General features: G+C 50.1%; 1 protein-coding gene across 1 annotated transcript; it reads left to right on the top strand.

The window, feature by feature from the left end:
• The first annotated feature begins 378 nt into the window (after nucleotides 1-378).
• smarca4b (SWI/SNF related BAF chromatin remodeling complex subunit ATPase 4b) lies at nucleotides 379-13,932 on the top strand. The gene is given in 35 exon segments (XM_029851244.1): nucleotides 379-502; nucleotides 972-1,210; nucleotides 1,474-1,606; nucleotides 1,768-2,289; nucleotides 2,405-2,503; nucleotides 2,589-2,847; nucleotides 3,055-3,181; nucleotides 3,477-3,650; nucleotides 3,736-3,909; nucleotides 3,988-4,161; nucleotides 4,254-4,301; nucleotides 4,395-4,525; nucleotides 4,630-4,687; nucleotides 4,745-4,854; nucleotides 4,920-5,067; nucleotides 5,140-5,303; nucleotides 5,396-5,462; nucleotides 5,836-5,946; nucleotides 6,447-6,689; nucleotides 6,782-6,895; nucleotides 7,104-7,211; nucleotides 7,417-7,503; nucleotides 7,586-7,632; nucleotides 7,709-7,875; nucleotides 7,943-8,106; nucleotides 8,340-8,567; nucleotides 8,683-8,745; nucleotides 8,747-8,761; nucleotides 8,858-9,076; nucleotides 9,171-9,433; nucleotides 9,761-9,869; nucleotides 9,976-10,077; nucleotides 10,294-10,426; nucleotides 10,515-10,654; nucleotides 10,744-13,932. Coding segments are annotated over 34 exon segments (4,953 nt in total). The 5' UTR covers nucleotides 379-502; nucleotides 972-994; the 3' UTR covers nucleotides 10,780-13,932.
• Nucleotides 13,933-14,455: the final 523 nt, after the last annotated feature.

The raw sequence follows: 14,455 nt of genomic DNA, 5'->3' as shown, positions 1-14,455 counted from the left end.
TGAGGTCCAGGTTTCATCTGACAAATGAGATATATAAAGTTGTGCTGTTTATCATTTAAAGTTCAGGCTTGATGCATATTTTCCAAAATGAACCAAATCCCTAAAATGCAACATTTTCACTTTATAGTTTAATGAAGGCATCTAATGAAGTTTAAATTCACTTTAATTTATCATTTATGACAATAATAAACCCCTAGATATGAATAATTTCAGTTGTGAGAAAGGGAAATGTGTTTTACAGCAATAACGTTGAGCTTTCATGTAAATATAAATGTATAATTTAGTCTTTTGTAATATTTAGTGGAATTTATGTCTTTTTTAAAGAGCTTTACCCACATCCATACATTCACCACTGGTTTAAGCACCAACTTAGTGGCCAGCGTCCTGCGCATGCGCAGTGCGGGCCAGCCGTGACTAGACATTCGGTCATAGCCGCGGTGGAGGGGGCGCTCGAGCCACGTCGGTGGAACAAATCAACGCTCGAAGGCGGATTTAATCCAGGGTGAGTTGACTAATTGCCTAAACCACCGTGTCCCGTTCCGTGTCCCGCAAATAGAAGCCGGCAGAAATTCACGCAGGTCTGTCTGTGCGGTTGATGCGGGGCCGGCCGGTCGCACAACAGTCCGCCATTCCATTTTCCCCTTAATTGAACGAGACACTGTTTCCATGGAGTGAATGAGGACATCGTCCCCAGTATGTGCGTCATTTATGTTCTCGTGTTCTCCGCGAGTGCGCGACATGCACACGCGTGCAGAGTGGTGCAGCGCGCGGCAGCAGATGTGCGTGTTCACCCTCCAAATAAACAGGTTAAGATGGAGAAACAGGTGATTCCACCAGACTCCCAGTTTGAATGCGAAGACGGAATGTTCTTTCTTTCTTTCTTTCTTTCTTTCTTTCTTTCTTTCTTTCTTTCTTTCTCCCCCCTCCCTCCCTCCCTCCCTCCCTCCCTTCCTTCCTTCCTTCCTTCCCAGGGAGGTGCAGGAGGTCCAGTGTGATGTCAACACCAGATCCTCCTATAGGAGGGACCCCTCGCCCAGGTCCTTCACCTGGTCCTGGTCCCTCACCCGGTGCAATGATGGGTCCCAGTCCTGGGCCATCCCCAGGTTCTTCCCACAGTATGATGGGCCCCAGTCCTGGCCCTCCATCCACCGGGCACCCCCAGCCAGGACCCTCCGGTTATGGCCAGGAGAACATGCACCCGCTGCACAAAGTAGGACCTCAGGGGTCTCTCCTTTCCTTTTCTTGACACTGTTGTGAAATACGGAGTTTTGAATAACTAATCCATTATGGGATGCAAACATTTAAGGGTCCTTGTCATTGGGAGTTTTGGTATTTATTCAACATGAAGATGTTTTGCCTGTGTAATAGTTTGACCTCTGTCATTACAGCTTTATTATGTGATTGATATGTGACTGAACTACGTCAGTACGGTGCGGATGGTTTGAATTGGGCCCTATTTTAATCCCTCCACAGCCCATAGAGAGCATGCACGAGAAGAGCATGAGCGAGGAGAGCCGCTTCAGCCAGCTGAAGGGTCTGACAGTGAGGCAGGCTGGTCACAGCGGCATGGGCCCTCCACCCAGCCCTCTGGACCAACACTCACAAGGCAAGTGTGCCACAGCAGCCTCTTGGGCAACTTCATCCCGTCCCACATTGTGTAAACGGAAAAAGCAGAAATTAATATTAAAGCTACAGCTCGTTATCAGGACTTATTGTCGCACATTTTCCTACATGCACTTACTCGCCAATGTTGACTCTTTTGCACAGGTTACCACTCCCCATTGGGGGGCTCTGACCATTCCAGTCCTGTTCCTTCCAGTGGTCCTCCTTCTGGTCCTCTTATGCCGTCCTCCTCTTCTTCCACCTCCTCCTCCGGGGGCCCCGGCTCTGCCACTACACCTTTAGATGGCCCCAGTGGAGATCAACACACACTGGGCCCCAATAGCAGGCCTGGCCCTCCAGTGAGCGCTGGCCCAGGACCCAGTCCTGGACCCAATCTAGGCCCAAGCCTTGGATCTGGCCTTGACCCTGCGGGTGGAACTGGCCCTACTCCCTTTAATCAAAACCAGCTCCACCAACTTAGAGCACAAATTATGGCTTACAAAATGCTGACCAGGGGACAGCCTCTGCCAGATCACCTCCAGATGGCCGTCCAGGGCAAGAGGCCCATGCCTGGGATGCAGCAGCAGCCAATTCCCAGCCTGGGCCCTGGTGCTGGAGGTGGACCAGTGGGTGGGGTACTAGGACCGGGGCTTGGACCAATAGGCTCAGGCTACAGTCGAGCACATGGTGAGCTGGAAACCCTAAAACGGTCATTCGCTGCTCTAGCACCCAAAAGCCCTAATAAAAGACCCCTTATGATGACATTATTAAATATCTGTACTCAATGTGTTTGTTAATTTAGGTATGATGGGCCCCAACATGCCTCCTCCAGGCCCTTCAGGTGCTCCAGTTGGGATACAGGGACAAAACCAAAATGGACCTCCCAAGTCCTGGCCTGAAGGTGTCGCTGGTGCTTTTTTGTACGCATCATTTAATATGGCAGCGACTCAAGCGATGTTTTTATCTTCTACTTCGCTACTTTCAAGGCCCCATGGTGAACGCGGCAGCCCCCTCCAACACACCGCAAAAGCTCATTCCTCCTCAGCCCACTGGACGACCTTCTCCCGCCCCGCCGTCTGTTCCCCCTGCCGCCTCCCCTGTGATGCCTCCACAGACCCAGTCCCCCGGTCAACCGGTGCAGCCAACGCCCATGATGCCTTACCACACCAAGCAGAACCGCATTACCCCCATCCAGAAGCCCTGCGGCCTCGACCCAGTGGAGATCCTGCAGGAGAGGGAGTACAGGTGGGTCAGCATCATCCTGGTTGCAGGTCACACAATCAATTCCACATCACGTTACAGATGTTTGTCTTCATTTTCATTATGTTCAACATCGAGTAGGTAAAGTATAGTGTTTAAGCTACGTAAGCGAGCTGGACCTCAGGCCCAGAGAGCATTGATGTAGTGGAAAATACGTTTATCTGTAATACAAACTGTGATCTGTTCCCTCAGGCTACAGGCTCGCATCACTCACCGCATCGCTGAACTGGAGAATCTACCCGGATCTCTGGCTGGAGACCTGCGCACCAAAGCCACCATAGAGCTCAAAGCCCTCCGACTACTCAACTTCCAGAGACAAGTATGACTGCTGGCAACGTGCAGCTAAAGACACTGGGCAGGGAGTCATTCACACAGCATCAGCGCCTTCTCCCCTCAAATCTGTACCTGCACTTTATGCTAAAAATATTGATTTCCAACAAAGCGAGAGCAGAAAAGGATTCACTTCCTGCCCCGTGAAGCAGGCTATGAATACATTTATCTGGCTCCAAAGCAAGAAATTGCACGTGTGTGTGCCGCCTTGATGGTTTAACCTTAAACATCACATGATCAGAGGTCAGTAAAGGTGGTGTTAATCAGAAGTGTTTGTCTAACAGTTACGACAAGAGGTGGTGGTTTGCATGCGCCGCGACACGGCTCTGGAGACCGCTCTCGACGCCAAGGCCTACAAGCGGAGCAAGCGCCAGTCTTTGCGAGAGGCCCGCATCACGGAGAAGCTGGAGAAGCAGCAGAAGATCGAGCAGGAGCGCAAACGCAGGCAGAAACATCAGGTAGAGGGCGTCGGGACGCCGCCTCCGACGGGGATAACAAGCCCGTGTTCTCTCCTCTTAACGCTTACTCGCGCCATGTTCCCAGGAGTACCTCAACAGCATCCTGCAGCACGCCAAAGATTTCAAAGAGTACCACCGGTCCATCACTGGCAAAATGCAGAAGCTGACCAAAGCCGTGGCCACATATCACGCCAATACTGAGCGGGAGCAGAAGAAGGAAAATGAGCGCATTGAGAAAGAGAGGATGAGGAGGCTGATGGTAGCAGCAGCATCAGATGACCAGTCACACCAGCGTCTTCTGGGCCTCCACCATTTCTCCCTGTGTGTGTCTGTTTAGGCTGAAGATGAGGAGGGCTATCGGAAACTCATCGACCAGAAGAAGGACAAGCGCCTGGCGTACCTGCTGCAGCAGACCGACGAGTACGTCGCCAACCTCACGGAGCTGGTCAGAGCTCATAAGGCTGCGCAGGCTCTCAAGGAGAAGAAGAAAAAGAAGAAGAAAAAGAAGAAAGTGCGGAAAAGAGCAGGAGTAGCACCTGATGATGACGGTAATCACTAGCCGGTATCACGCCGAAACTCACGGATGTGCGATTATCGTTGCAGTTGGAGGTGGCAGAGGGTCAGGCTCCTGCCATGGGTCCTGATGGAGAGGTGGGCAGGAACCTTTATTACTGTCCGGATCAGATTTTCCTCAGAATAACCGGTCCAAGTCCAGTGAAACACGATTCCTCCCCTCTCACGCAGCCTCTGGATGAGACCAGTCAGATGAGTGACCTGCCCGTGAAAGTCATCCATGTCGACAGTGGAAACATTCTGACCGGGGTCGACGCTCCAAAAGCCGGACAGCTGGACACGTGGTTGGAGATGAACCCTGGGTGAGCCTGACAGGGGTGAAAACGTGCACGCAAATGTGCACGGCTGTGTGTGTCCTGCTGCTGCTCTGGGGTCGTCTGATATCAAGCCTGAACTCTCTGTCCAGTTATGAGGTGGCTCCCCGTTCGGACAGTGAGGACAGCGAGGAAGAGGAAGAGGAGGAGGTGGGTTCTTTGAATTCTTGTGATTGAAGCATTTTAGATGGCTGACTCGCTCCTTAGGAGGAGGAGGAGGAGCCCCAACCATCTTCTGCTAGCATGGAGGACAAGAAGAAGATCACAGACCCCGACAGTGAGGATGTGTCAGAGGTGGACGTGCGGCACATCATTGAGTGAGTGCAGAGCTACACGCACACCAGGTTCCCTGCTTGCATTGAAACGTGCGCTTTGTCTGCAGAAATGCTAAACAGGATGTGGATGATGAGTATAGTGGTGCGGCTTTTGCCCGGGGGCTCCAGTCTTATTACGCTGTGGCTCACGCCGTCACAGAAAAGGTGGAGAAGCAGTCCACGTTGTTGGTGAATGGGCAGCTCAAACAGTATCAGGTGGGCAACCCCATGAGAGACCCTGCAGCCCCCAGGAAGCCATTTTGTGTCACCTACCTTCCTTGTCTGCAGATTAAAGGCCTGGAGTGGCTGGTTTCCCTTTACAACAACAACCTGAACGGGATCCTGGCAGACGAGATGGGCCTGGGAAAAACCATTCAAACCATTGCTCTTATCACGTACCTCATGGAGCACAAACGGCTCAACGGACCCTACCTCATTATCGTACCCCTGTCGTGAGCTCACCCTCATTCCCTGCAGATATCTCATCTCTTTTCTACTTCCCATGGAAGGAAAAGCTTTTTAACAAACTCTCTCTCAATGACAGAACTCTTTCTAACTGGGTGTATGAGTTCGACAAATGGGCGCCGACAGTCGTGAAAGTGTCCTACAAGGTGAGCACTCGCCATCCGCACTGAAAATACATTCTGTCGCTTCATATTTCTGCTGAGCTTCAACCATGAGATGGTCACCATTAAACTTCAGGCCATCCATGAAGCCCTCTAACATGTGGGTGCCAACATAAGATGATAAATACATAATATCTGTATTCCTGTTCAATTTATTGTTGCAACATCTGATTTTAGACTTCTTGTATAAACAGAGCGGGTCAACATAATATCACCCTTAAGATAATCAAAGTCCAACTCTTTAGTAGTTATAAATGTAGCAACGACTCAATAACCGGGCCTTTTCACTACAACACACAAAACTGTTCAAGCTCGCTGGAGCTCATTTTGTTCTGAACCGACTCGTTTATGTCGTCAGGGGTCTCCTGCTGCTAGAAGAGCCTTTGTTCCACAACTGCGCAGTGGAAAGTTTAACGTTTTACTCACCACTTACGAGTACATCATCAAGGATAAGCAAGTGCTGGCCAAGGTGAGATCACGTGGACCGGGAAACACACCTAATGTTTTTCTAATCTTTGCACACCAGCATCTCTATTTTTCTTCTCTCATATCTGATTTGGTGATCAGTTCGTGCTCTTTTCCTGTGCTTTTTGTCGCCAGCTGTTGCTCCCTAATCCCTAAAACTCCCGAGGTATTTAATCCCAGCCCATCTGATTGCCCCTGTGCGTCTCAGTGCTCTCTCCTAGGTGCTGCCGTACAATGACACTGCCTGTTTACCGAGTCTCCCTCTGTCCTCTGTGGTCGTCATGCTGCTTTGCTCTCATGTATTCATATAGGCTTCCTGACGGTGGAGACAGGTGGGTGTTGTAGTCCAGACACGTTTTCCCACAGCTCACGGCTTTGGCTTAGGACTGAACCAGTGTGGGTCATGGAGTCAAAGCTGGCCAAGCGATCTGGTGTGGGTGCACCAACCGGAGTGCCGTGCTTGCTTTATCCACGCGCACCCCCTCTCTTCTGTCTCCTGACCAGATTCGCTGGAAGTACATGATCGTGGATGAAGGCCACCGTATGAAGAACCACCACTGTAAGCTGACGCAGGTTCTGAACACCCACTATCTGGCTCCTCGCCGAGTCCTCCTGACGGGAACGCCACTGCAGAACAAACTCCCGGAGCTCTGGGCACTGCTGAACTTCCTCCTGCCCACCATTTTCAAGAGCTGCAGCACATTCGAGCAGTGGTTCAACGCCCCTTTCGCCATGACTGGAGAAAAGGTTAAAAGATGGACTCTGTGTGGTTGCAGCACCAGACGTGTGTGGAAGGATCCTCCAAAAGATGCCACAATTCTCCTGTATTTCCTCTTCAGGTGGACCTCAATGAAGAGGAGACCATCTTGATTATCCGTCGTCTCCACAAGGTGCTCCGCCCTTTCCTGCTACGCAGATTAAAGAAGGAAGTGGAGGCACAGCTTCCAGAGAAGGTACGTTGGACAGCACCTGAAACAGAAACCTGCAATTGCTAAGAATCGATCAATGGTAATTAGTGACCGTATGTGAATCCTGACTGGTAATGCCAACTCATAATGATAATTACTGAACCGAAGCAACTTTATCTGAGCAGGAACGAATCAGCTGACGTCTTTTTGTGTTGTGCGTCGATGGCCTGGCTCATCATCTGCTGTCCTGCAGGTGGAATATGTGATCAAGTGTGATATGTCAGCTCTGCAGAGGGTGTTGTACAGGCACATGCAGGCCAAGGGGGTTCTGCTGACTGACGGCTCAGAGAAGGATAAGAAGGTGAGGCCCTGAGCGCCAGTACCAGTGTGTATGGGTGTGTTCTTCCAGGTGTGATATTCCAGTGATCATGTGACCTATAATATTCCATGTGACAGACTGGATGTTTTCTGACTTATTTGACAATCACAAGCATTTATGTCCCTAATTTGTGCATCAAATCTTTTCTCTTTTTTTTGCGTAATGTTTCAGAATTTGTCTTTTTCAGGGTAAAGGAGGCACAAAGACTTTGATGAACACCATCATGCAGCTGAGGAAGATCTGCAACCATCCTTACATGTTCCAACAAATAGAGGTAAGCGAAAGAGAGGCTTCGGGCCCTTTGAGCACCGCTTGTACTCCATGAAATGACAGTAAATGTTGGGTTGTTTGTGCAGGAATCCTTCTCTGAACATTTGGGATTTTCTGGTGGAATAGTCCAGGGGTACGTTTAAATGAATCGCCCAGGTCAACGGTTACAGGCATGCAAGTGTTGACTAACGTCCTTGTTCAATGGGCAGTCCTGACCTGTACCGGGCATCGGGAAAGTTTGAGGTGCTGGATCGAATTCTCCCAAAGCTGAGAGCAACAAACCACAAAGTGCTGCTTTTCTGTCAGATGACCTCGCTCATGACAATTATGGAGGACTACTTCGCTTACCGCAGCTTCAAGTATCTGCGCCTGGATGGTGAGCCTTCACGTCTTTGTGGTAGCGGACTTTCTCTCTTCCCCTTTTCACCTTCTTCACATCTCAGGCACGACCAAGGCTGAGGATCGAGGAATGTTGCTGAAGACATTCAATGACCCAGAGTCAGAGTACTTTATTTTCCTCCTGAGCACAAGGGCTGGAGGCCTCGGCCTCAATCTGCAGTCTGCCGACACTGTGGTGATTTTTGACTCCGACTGGAATCCACATCAGGTATGTTGCTTTTCCCTATTTCATCAACATTAAGCCGTTTTGGCTCCGCCTCCATCCACCTAATCGGACTTATTAGCACTTTTTGATCAGATGTATTTGCTTCTTTCCTTCTCCGAGGATATATATTAAATCACCCTTGCAGCAGCCATGTCTGCTTGGCCATCCTCCAAGAATAGACCATTTAACATTTAAATGCCAATATGGATTCTTTCTCTTCTTCCCGATCATCCCAGGACCTTCAAGCCCAGGACAGAGCCCATCGCATCGGTCAACAGAATGAGGTACGCGTGCTCCGTCTTTGTACTGTCAGCAGCGTGGAGGAGAAGATCTTGGCCGCTGCCAAATACAAACTGAATGTGGACCAGAAGGTCATCCAGGCTGGAATGTTTGACCAGAAGTCTTCCAGCCATGAGCGCAGGGCCTTCTTACAGGCCATCCTGGAACACGAGGAGCAAGACGAGGTCTGGGGTCAGGAAGTGTGTCTACGCCTGAATGTGTGTTCAAGCACCAGCAACACACAATCAGAAAATGTGCTTTCTTATGCGCTGCTTGCCAATGTGTGTCTGCTGTATTCAGGAGGAGGACGAAGTGCCCGATGACGAGACGGTCAACCAGATGATCGCCAGAAGTGAGGAAGAGTTTCGATCAGTTCATGGTCAGAGCTTTTCAAGATACCTCAAAGCTTACTGAAGCCCCAAGCTGCAGCAGTTAATCAGCCACATTAAGATTATTCTTCCTCTTGCTCCTTCAGCGTATGGACCTGGACCGGCGCCGCGAGGAAGCCCGTAACCCGCGCCGTAAACCACGTCTGATGGAGGAGGACGAGCTGCCCACTTGGATCATGAAGGACGACGCCGAGGTTGAGCGACTGACCTGCGAGGAGGAGGAGGAGAAAATGTTCGGCCGAGGTTCTCGGCAGAGGAAAGAGGTGGACTACAGCGATTCGCTGACTGAGAAACAGTGGCTGAAGGTGGTTTCAAACCCGAGACGTTGAAACGGGAGAGAAAAGGTCGCTTTCTGGAGGAGAAAACAATCAGTTACTCTTTTGTGATCCTTCTGCACAGGCCATCGAGGAGGGCACTCTGGAAGAGGTGGAGGAAGAGGTACGTCACAAGAAGACCACCCGCAAGAGGAGGAGGGACCGCGACCTGGACCTCCCTGGTCCATCTTCGTCTTTGGGAGGGCGGGGAAGAGGGGACAGAGATGATGATGGGAAGAGGCAGAGAAAGAGGGGGCGGCCACCTGTGGAGAAGCTCTCCCCAAACCCTCCCTCCCTCACAAAGAAGATGAAGAAAATTGTGGATGCCGTCATCAAGTATAAGGACAGGTAGCAGAAATGGCAACAGGCAACATCATGAGAATGTACACACAATAGCATATAGCTGTATATACAGCTAAATGTAACCTTCCTGACCACATCACCTTGCTTGATTCTGCTCTAAATGTAGATGTGACATATTGACAGTGATGATTACGTATGAGGTGTTTAATGAATCTGTTCAAAGGAATGTGGCATTAGGTTTATAGCAGAACTCTGAAGCTGAGGGGGACTTTATTTCATATATTTCGTGTCATTTACCTTAAACACCATCATGCTTAAGTTGAAAAATTATTTTCTTTTTAATGGCTTTTGTGGTGATGTCAATTCCTGCAGCGCTAGCGGGCGTCAGCTGAGTGAGGTGTTCATCCAGCTGCCCTCTCGGAAAGAACTTCCAGAGTACTACGAGTTAATCCGAAAGCCTGTAGACTTTAGGAAAATTAAGGTAAAAACAGTAAGAGAGTAATCACAGCAACAACTCCTGCCTTTCCTGATGGAATCCACGGGGGACGGGAGGCCTTTAACCTTGTGCTCTGCCCCTGCTGCTGTAGGAGAGGATTCGGGGTCATCGTTACCGCAGTCTGGGTGACCTGGAAAGAGATGTCATGTTGCTCTTTCAAAATGCTCAAACCTTCAACCTGGAGGGCTCGCTGGTGAGGACATTGATAAAAACACCCACCGTTCCAGTGGTGATCAAATACAGATGCAAATACTGTGCTAATAAACTCCACATGTCCCCCTGCTGTGACAGTAACTGTTCGTTGGATTTAGTGTTTCGGAGGCTCTGTGCCAAACTGTTGACAGGTTTTTAATTTAACCCTTTCTGTGGAAGTGCGTTTTTTACAAAGCCGTTTCTCCCACACGCGAAGATCTACGAAGACTCCATCGTCCTGCAGTCGGTCTTCACCAGTCTGCGGCAGAAGATCGAGAAAGAGGAGGAGAGCGAGGGAGAGGACAGCGAGGAAGAGGAGGAAGAGCTGGAGGAAGGATCCGAGTCTGAATGTACAGGAGCTGATCCAGTCAGAGGGTAGCTGCGGTTCTGATGACATCTCCATTGTAATGCTGCGATCCTCTTTTGATTCCGCTCCAGCTCGCTCTGTGAAAGTGAAGATTCGTCTGGGCAGGAAGGACAAAGGCAGCGATCGAGGGAAGGCACGCAGCCGGCGGACCGGCCGCAGCAGAGCCAAACCCGTTGTGAGCGACGACGACTCGGAGGACGAACAGGAAGAGGTAGATCAGCCTTCACGCGCCTGTGGATCGTATTAAAACGGGGCCGCACGTCTGGAGATGAGAATAAGATGTTGTTATGATGTTTCCAGGAGCATTCCCCCAGTGCCACTGACGAAGAGTCCTGAACTGTTCCTGTTCATGTGAAGGGAAGTAAAGCACAGCAGAGAGTAAACACACAAACATTTGTCACCTCCATCCACGTTCTGGTTCATACTGAGTAATTAACACAAACAGCTGATAATTACCATGTCAAAGTAGGATCTTCTGCTTTTTCCTGTATTTTTAGAACTGCTGTGATGAGTTTGACTGTGAATGTTGTCTGTATGCAGGTCTGGAGCTGTCTAACACATTATTAAAGCAGTAAAAACCCGTCCAGATAAACCCAAACAAACAACAGAACCTACAGACAGAGACAATAGAACTGCTGCTGCTCAACAAATCTGCAGAAAAGTTGAACATTCGTGTTTTTCCGTTTCCGTTTTTGAACACTTTAAAAATGGCTGATACAGTGGCATGCAAAAGTTGGCACCTTGCCTCGTTAGTACCGCCCCCTTTAGGAAAGTACCACTGCTTCTGAACACGAGTCCAGACCGAGGGAACACGGGTCCAGACCGTTCCTGGTGGAGGGAACATGAGTCCAGACCGAGGGAACACGGGTCCAGACCGTTCCTGACCGAGGGAACACGGGTCCAGACCGTTCCTGGTGGAGGGAACATGAGTCCAGACCGAGGGAACACGGGTCCAGACCGTTCCTGACCGAGGGAACATGGGTCCAGACCGTTCCTGACCGAGGGAACACGGGTCCAGACCGTTCCAGACCGAGGGAACACGGGTCCAGACCGTTCCTGATGGAGGGAACATGAGTCCTGACCGAGGGAACACGGGTCCAGACCGTTCCTGATGGAGGGAACATGAGTCCTGACCGAGGGAACACGGGTCCAGACCGTTCCTGATGGAGGGAACATGAGTCCTGACCGAGGGAACACGGGTCCAGACCGTTCCAGACCGAGGGAACACGGGTCCAGACCGTTCCTGATGGAGGGAACATGAGTCCTGACCGAGGGAACACGGGTCCAGACCGTTCCTGATGGAGGGAACATGAGTCCTGACCGTTCCTGACCGAGGGAACATGAGTCCAGACCGTTCCTGACCGAGGGAACATGAGTCCAGACCGTTCCTGATGGACAGAACACGGGTCCAGACCGTTCCTGACCGAGGGAACATGAGTCCAGACCGTTCCTGACCGAGGGAACATGAGTCCAGACCGTTCCTGATGGAGGGAACATGAGTCCTGACCGAGGGAACACGGGTCCAGACCGTTCCTGATGGAGGGAACACGGGTCCAGACCGTTCCTGACCGAGGGAACATGAGTCCTGACCGAGGGAACACGGGTCCAGACCGTTCCTGATGGAGGGAACACGAGTCCAGACCGTTCCTGATGGACAGAACACGAGTCCAGACCGTTCCTGACAGAAGGAACACGAGTCCAGACCGTTCCTGACCGAGGGAACACGGGTCCAGACCGTTCCTGATGGAGGGAACACGAGTCCTGACCGAGGGAACACGGGTCCAGACCGTTCCTGATGGAGGGAACACGAGTCCAGACCTTTCCTGATGGACAGAACACGAGTCCAGACCGTTCCTGATGGACAAAACACGGGTCCAGACCGTTCCTGATGGACAGAACACGAGTCCAGACCGTTCCTGACCAAGGGAACACGGGTCCAGACCGTTCCTGACCGAGGGAACACGGGTCCAGACCGTTCCTTATGGACGGATTCTTCCTTGCAATAGTCTTCCACCTCTGTGAGGCTCCTGGGCCGTCACGCATGTTTGGCTCCTTTCGGGTCCACCCACAGCTTTTCCATGCTGTTTAGGTCAGGTGACTGTGGTCAGGTGACTGTGGGCAGGTGACTGTGGGCAGGTGAATGTGGGCAGGTGACTGTGGTCAGGTGAATGCCAGGGGCAGCAACACAACCCCGGAGCATGATCGATCCACCCCCTGCCTACCAGCCGGACAGGTGTCTCTGTGCCCTTCGTTCTCCAAACAGACCTTTGCTCATCGCAGCCCAAGAGTTCCTGTTTAACCCGCTGGTCCAAGGGACTTGTTTTCAACGTGTCCTGGGCTTTTCCTGATGCTCTTTTACAGAAGTCTGACACCAAATGGTGCAGAAGGAAGCAGGAAGTTCTCCAGAGTCTGAAATCTTCCTGGAGGCCTCATCATCAGTTCCTTTTAACCCCCATTTCTGGACAGGGTTAGCTCCCTGAAACCCCTTTCCTATCAGTCTTTTAGCCTTTTCATCTAATCTTTGTCTAATTAAGCCTGGCCGCTCCCTAATGATGGCTGTCAACAAGCCATGACCCCAACAGGCATCAGGCAAAGTTCTCCTGAGGTTCCTCTTCTGTTCCAGGGTTCTGCTGTCTCCTTTACACATTAAATCTGTACAAAACAAAACTAATGATATTGATCGTTTCAGCCAGGCTGCCCGAACCTTTGCATGCCGCTCTAATTCCAAATCATATTTAATTTAAGAAGATAATTGCCAATCAAATTCCATAAATGAGTTCACTTGATCTTCCGCTTAGGTTTTTAAAAAAAAAAAAGCAGGTCAGAGGTCAAACGTTGTTACTTAAACATTTAAAGTGCTCATTATTTATCAGGAGTTACAATAATTCCTTTATTTTTCTCTCAGTTTTGTTCACATCAGATGAAAACGATCGTCTTTTAACTCTGAATATTTTTGAAGCGTCCCAGAATAAAAACCCAAATCTTGCGAGTTACCAGTAAAGCCTTCCCTTCAGACACATAAACGGGTCCACTTCCGTCCTGCTGCCATCACTGAGGCGTGGCGCTGTGGCCCACACTCCGTGTTTGCTCTGGAAACCCAGTCTGTCCCACCAAATCGACATCATTTTCCAAGATTTTGTATATACAATCCAGCACAAAATCCAAATCTGTGATTCCTTGCTGCTCTCCTGCTGCGCTGCACCTGTGTTCGCACCTGGAACTGCTGATTGTAGACTCACCGAGGTCCTGGTTCATCAACAAGTACTGTAACTTCATTGTTCCTCCATCAGCTGTTGTGTTGTGTATTTAAAAACATGCCTGCTGTACTTTTTATGTTCTTGAGTTTAAGACAAAGGACCAGAGGGACGGCAGCTCCTCTCTGCTTGTGGAAAAGCCTCATGGCTATATGGTGTTGGATAAGATGTATAGCGTATTTTTCAGTAAAATGTCAACACATGTTTGTACAGCTCTTACACCCCCCCCCCCCCCCCCCAACCTTGGTCAGTACCTAGAGTGAAGAGCAGACAACCAAAGTGTCCACATTTTTCTCTACTTGATTGTTAATCTAGTCTTATCATTCTTATCTCAGACTGATAGGCCTTGACATTAATAGGTACGTGTTTTTGTGTCACTGTTACTGAAACTCAAACGTATCAATAAATGACGTCAAAGTGAATGTGTGCGGCGCACTGTTGCCCAAAAAAAGCGTGTTTTCAATCATTCACGATCCACGCGTTTAATAAACCGTGTCTCGATTTGGCCACCGGGGGGAGATCAGAGTCCTCCGCACTGCATCTGGTGGAAATCTCAGAAAACGTTGGATTTTCTTCCAAAAAGAGATTAAGACTGAACAACTTATTCCTGTTTCTGCTCATGCGTCACAAAAATTGCCTTCTCAGTCAGACAAACACAGCGGCAACCTTGAAATATCACGCTCCATTTGAACTGTGCTGATGTTTGGGGGGGAGCGGCACGTGTTTGACAGTCAGGTCTGTGCGGGGGGGTCCTCACG

This window comes from Takifugu rubripes, chromosome 17 (genome assembly GCF_901000725.2).
Source record: "Takifugu rubripes chromosome 17, fTakRub1.2, whole genome shotgun sequence".
NCBI lineage: Eukaryota > Metazoa > Chordata > Actinopteri > Tetraodontiformes > Tetraodontidae > Takifugu > Takifugu rubripes.
The sequence above is the reverse complement of the archived record's forward strand: the minus strand, read 5'-3'. Positions and strand labels throughout refer to the sequence as shown.